Source organism: Plutella xylostella, chromosome 25, assembly GCF_932276165.1.
Source record: "Plutella xylostella chromosome 25, ilPluXylo3.1, whole genome shotgun sequence".
Lineage (NCBI taxonomy): Eukaryota > Metazoa > Arthropoda > Insecta > Lepidoptera > Plutellidae > Plutella > Plutella xylostella.
The window spans coordinates 9,052,026-9,058,086 of NC_064005.1; the positions used below are offsets into that span (position 1 = coordinate 9,052,026).

General features: G+C 36.3%; 1 protein-coding gene across 1 annotated transcript in view; it reads left to right on the forward strand.

The window, feature by feature from the left end:
• Window positions 1–5,308, forward strand: part of LOC105384853 (neurexin-1) — a 114,580-nt gene extending 109,272 nt beyond the window's left edge. Inside the window, exons 24-28 of the mRNA XM_048630086.1 lie at window positions 115–221; window positions 578–792; window positions 1,105–1,410; window positions 1,817–1,962; window positions 2,363–5,308. Of these exons, the coding sequence (XP_048486043.1) occupies window positions 115–221; window positions 578–792; window positions 1,105–1,410; window positions 1,817–1,962; window positions 2,363–2,518 (930 nt within the window). The 3' untranslated portion in view covers window positions 2,519–5,308. The remainder of the gene's footprint in view (window positions 1–114; window positions 222–577; window positions 793–1,104; window positions 1,411–1,816; window positions 1,963–2,362) is intronic.
• The last annotated feature ends 753 nt before the right edge of the window (window positions 5,309–6,061 follow it).

Consider the following 6,061-nt stretch of genomic DNA (forward strand, 5'->3'; position numbering starts at 1 on the left):
TTAATTTACTGCAAAAGTAGTATAAATTCGGATATGACAAAGACAGACGAGTGTGCTCCTGCGTTCAAGTTTCAAACCTTTCCTAATATATATGTACATGTTTATTAATTCTAGGGCGATACAAGTGGAAAACTTATGAAGCCATGTGATGATGAAGACTGCATCGAGGGTTCGGGATCCAGTGGCGAGGACGTCACTGAACCAGACCATCCCACTACTACGTAAGTCTTTCCACCATATTTATAACTGCGCTTGTAGGAAAACTTTATAAAACCCTATTTACACAGAAAAAGTAGGAAAAGAGGTATGATAAGACAAAATGGAAACAAGAGGTTTTCTAACTGAGTCTATCTTCAAGCTTATTGTTTACTAGGTATATACCTTTTGCTTAACACCTTTATTATCAATAATGTTCGGTATCTAACTCTACTGCTGGTCGTTGTCATTGTAATAAATTATTAGGTACTAATAATATTTGCGGGTTTTATTTTGTGGACAATATTATTGAGCTGTTATTTATTGGTTAGCCTTTATTTCTGTACAGTGTCTATCAATCGTAATAATAAACAATCTTCAGATCCGGAGCCAGTTCGACCCACAGCATGACCTCCATAACCACAGCGGGCATCAGTTCGACCCACCACGAGGAGAAGGCCGTCAGCTCGACCACCGTCGACCTGACCACCGGGGGGCGTCCCACGGACAGACAGACCACCGCGCCCGACCACGACAACATGCACGCCGGGACTCATCCTGTGGCAGGCGAGGAGAAAAGGACTACGCCTATTGATGGTAAGATAACTGTAACATAGTATTGTCTCATAAAGGTTGGTTGACAGACGAGGGGTTAACATAATAATCTTGCCACTTATGAGGTCCTAAGTGATAATGATTGTGGATTGTAAATGTAAAACAACGTCCAAACACTTCTTCTGAAATGTTACTACTCGTATTCGTATCAGAATTACTGATAGCACCAGTAGCAATGGAAGGTACGATACAGATGTATTGTGTGTGCTGCGTTACCAACCACTTTTTAATTTCCAATCAATCTGAAAGATATAAATTAGCAGTTATAACCAATTCTAAACTTTAAAATTACAGAAAATACCTACACCGAGCATCAATACACACCCACCGTCACTAAACACACTCCAGACGAAAGCACTCACACGACAGAAGAAGAAATCCACCACATCCCAGAGTACGAAGACAGGCATGAGCACGAGAACGAGATAGATACACGAACGTCCACTTACGAGCTCGAGGGAGAGCAGGACAGAATACCCGGGAAAGTCCATCCTGACTACAACGGGTTTGAGCACGATACTTCTACGAAGTGGTATCACCCGAAGACGACGGATAACAGGGTTGTGCCGCCTGAGTCGGAGTTCTTTGCTACTATTGTTGGTGAGTTTTGTATGTTCTTGTGTATGACAGTCAATCTAATGATGACTTAATTTTACTGTTGGCATCTAATTGAATAATAATCAACAAGAGGTCTTCATGCGTGAACAACTTAATATCGATGATGTTGGTCACTGGATAATTTGCAAAAAGTTATAAGCTTTTATTCATCGTATAAATAAATAAAAGTCTGAGGAACATCAATATTTTTACAAACTACTCTGTTCAAAAAGTTTTTCTCTTATCTTATCGGTATAGTTATCACACTGGCCCTAAAATAAAGGTAGATGTGGCTATTTCATTCGTTTTTCAAACGAAAAACTTAAGGTGGAAGTTTAACAGTGTACAGTGCCTTGCAACCTGTATTTTATAGTTTCATAATTTTCATTCCACATTCATTCCCTCCCAGGCATCGTAGCCAGCGTGCTCATCGCCATCATCCTGGTGGTGATCATCGTGCTGAAGTACGTGGTGTTCCGGCTCGACCCCTCGTACAAGGTCACCGAGGGGAAGGGCTACCAGCAGGGGGCCAGCGCGGCGCTGTTGGGCAACCAGGTAATGGACTTTATTCATTTATTTTACTTTAGGTATGTTTGTAACTCATGACTATGGGCAACGCCAAAGGTTAACTAGAAAAAAATGCTATTAACATTAAAGAATTATTAATGTTACCGCAGAATACTGGCAAGTTTCCTCTTTTGAATATTTCTGCAAATACTAATTTGAATATGATTGTTTATTGATTTGAAAGAAATACTGGCTGGCAATAAAAAAGCATAGTTGCTTGGGTTCCTATTTTACTTGGTTCTACATATTTTGATGATTGCAAGAATGTTGATGAAGCAGCCTACATGCACTCATCAAAGATCTTGATTGGAGACTACAAGCTTTTAGGGACAGTGTAAAAGTAAATAATCACACTCTGATAATGTTGATGTCTTACTCGCCATTTCAGGCCCATTCAAGCTATCAGAGTGGAGCAGGAGCCCCAACAGGCGGTGCAGTGAGGAACCTTCAACCTTTACCACTGAACCGGAACGGATCAACACCATCCGCCCCTCTGCCCACGCAGCCGACCAAGCGAGACGGCATCAAGGAGTGGTACGTCTAAACCGCGAGCGAGACAAGGACAAACATAGATCCCGTTGTTACACCTGTGAAGTGACTCGGACATATCATTCGATCGTAGGTAGTTCCAACGCAAACTCAAGTAGTATTGTTTCCCGCTTTAATCCTCTTTACCTCGCAAATGGTAAATAAAATTTGATTAATGAAAATGCAAAGAATCTTGATAGATATGATGAGCTCTTTCATGTTTGTGAAGAGCTTCTAGTTGTAAATGAAATCAATTTGAAAGAAAGGAAACAATTTTGAAACGCTAAAATCAATATTTTTTCTAGTAATAAATTGCAGTTTTTTTGCGCTTAAGGATGACGAAAAGAGAAGTGAAGCAGTCAATTTACCACAAACGTTAGCAATATATGCAGTGGAAATTAAAAAAGCGTTGTTGAGAGATCAGCGAGTATTATCTTATTTGCTATGAAACGTTAAGGGAATAAAGTAAGAGAAGATATTATACTGACTGATTCGCAAAATGTTTAGTGTAAATAATTATTGTTATGTCATAGTAAAAGTGAGTGGTCCTAATAAATTCATTAAAGATCTAATGGTAACCTTGGAATTGCATTAATACCTAATACTAAACTTAATGAAAAAACATATGCAGCAAGAATGGGGATGCAGAAAACTTGAGTGTTCATTGTAAAAAATATTGGAGAAAACTAAATTATTTATTTATTTGGGTTAGAAATTGAATTCTTGTTGAGTTTATTTACATTTGTTATCTGTCTTTGACACTGTTGATAATGTCATACCCTTCGCTTCTTCGTCAACTACTCTTTCATACTGTTTCATCTATTTGCAATTTGACACTACTTTCTAACTTGCCTTTAAATAGTTTAACTTTAACTAAGATTAGAAGAACTTTTGCAACAACTTCCATTATGTGCAATTATTGATTCGGTTTATTGATCGGTTTAGCTGATCAATGATTGCACAAGGAGTAAGTGTAAAATGTTTCTGAGTACATAAGGCGAAATCACTGACAAATATTTGGCTGCCACCTTGAAAATGAAGCATATCCTTCTATTGAAGACTACAATACCTTTACAATTTCAATATCTCTTTCCTATATTTATTAGATCTTATACAATATTTTTATTATTAGATCCAATACGGGGATGGGTGTAGTTGATTTAGGAAAAGAAATCATAATCATACGATGTCAAGGGTGAAGTTAGAGTGTTAGATACTTCGGCGAGATGTATATTGTAGATCGCAGAACGAGGTATGAGCTTGTATCGTAGATTTGATATCAAAATATGTTAGATTCATTTCACATATAATTTTGTTTTGTGTTGATTGCTCAAATCTGGCATTTATTATTTCATAATTATTATTAATAATAGATAATTGTATCTTAGATCTCCGTAACATAAATCAAAGTAATCATTAAAAGAGAAGAATAATAGGTAATGGTCAGGATGGTATTTATTTTATTATTTAATGTTACTGTATACGGAATCATTTATTGTGATCTATAATTATCTGAACCCCGATTATTTCTCCATACATATTTATGAATGAAACTGCTTAAATTTAAATTTAAAATAGTGTGTATACACCGTCCCAATTTCCTCTCTCAGATAAAAAATAATCTTTTTTAAAATTAGCTTTAAAACGAATAAAATACATATTTATATAGATATTGTTATGGAGCACAGGTTTTAGGTATTTGAGGTTGCATTTATTGTAAATAGTTAACAATATAATTAATTATTGATAATTATAATAAATTAAGATCGTATCGTGTAATACTGTAACACTCGTTTTATGGCACAAAATGTTAGAGTCTGCAATTGGTTTGTCATTGTCAGTCAATTTTTAGTCAATAATTATGTATGTTATTATTAGTCAAAATAATTATGTTAATCGAGGGATTTTTATGTGATCTGACCTAATAAGTATTTTTTCAAACCTACATCTTGTTTGTTGTTATATTATTTCGATGCGTTACCTGTTATTATTTATATTTCACGTGACCACATAAAAATCCGTTGAAATACAGTAGTAAATTTATATCGCATTTCACATTATTTTGCATTTTTCGTTTTTATACTTTTTTTTCTTTCTCTATTAAGATGTACCTACCTTACTAATTACGTTGGTATTATGCAAATGTAAAGTAACGATTCTAGTACCTATGTGTGATTTATTTACCTTTGAATGTTGCGTAGTTTTTTACATGGAGTAGCATGACGCATAAAGATACAAGTTGCCAGCTAAAATTAATATTACTTATATCGCATACCAGTGTTAAACCATCATCGGTGGATTTGCCTTCAAATATACATACGCTTATCACAATTGTAGGGATATCTATCAAACAAATAGCCTTCTCGTTGTGAGTGTATTTGGTGGTACTTTTATCAAACACCCTGTGTTTAAAAACTAAAAGGTCACCTTTCTTTTAAGGGCATGATCAGGGCATTTATCAGGTCTTTCTGGCAAATTCATCAATGGGTTAAATCACTGATAGCGGCCCTGTACCATGATATTTTAAATCGATACCTCCACCTACAGCCTTGTTGGAAATCTGAATAAAATCGTTTCTTAGCTGTATTAGAACCAACTTAGCGTCACAAAAAGATCGCGGTACGGGGCAGTAAGTAGTTTATGTAACTAACTAACTAGTAAGTGATTAAACAATAACCGAATTACTTTGTTTTAAGTTAAGTTGTATTAAACACGTACTTACAGCTGTCCCGCGACTCTTGGGCGGACCAAGTTTCAGTTCAGACGACAGATTTTGAAATAATAAACTATATTCTGTAAATTATAAGTGTGTCGTTTTATTCTCATGGCCCCAATCCAACATTATGTTCCTAAGCATGTCACTAAATTAGGAAGTGTGAATAATATTCAACCTCTTGCTGTCCGGCTAAGTGAAATGCTATGTTCATCAGCCAATAATTATCCACTGATGGACATAGGCCTCTCCCAAGGAGCGCCACAACACTCGGTCCTCGGCCTTCCTCATCCGACCACTGCCGGCTTTAAATAATGGACTCTGTGGGTCCAGTGGACAGGAGGGCGTTCCACGCTGCGTTTGCCTAACCAACGCTTATCGGTTCTTCGGCAGATATGACCAGCCCACTGCCATTTCAGTTTGAATATTTTGATAGCTATGATGGTAACTTTTGTCCTCTGACTGATAATCTCGTTTCTGATACGAAATCAGAGATTGGAATACTAACGCTAACTAGTTATTTATAATCATAATTATGCATACATTAGAAGGAGACTGTTGATGGGCAGACCTTCGTTTGGTAGGAGGTAATACAAATCATTCATTCAAAGTCTTACTCGTAGCTGCAGTTGTAAATCGTAGTCAGAGGCCTTCGGCAAGCTTGATGAAAACATGTTCGATAGCGGTTCACAGAATAATAACTTGACCGGCCGAAAATTTTAATATTTGTATGTGGGTAGATTGAAATTAATCTAATCCTTTTTGTACGGTAAGCGGTAAGTAAATTTTAAGTCAGTCTTGTCAGTCTTTGTCGTGATGTTCTGCCATTGTAATTTTTTTTTTTTT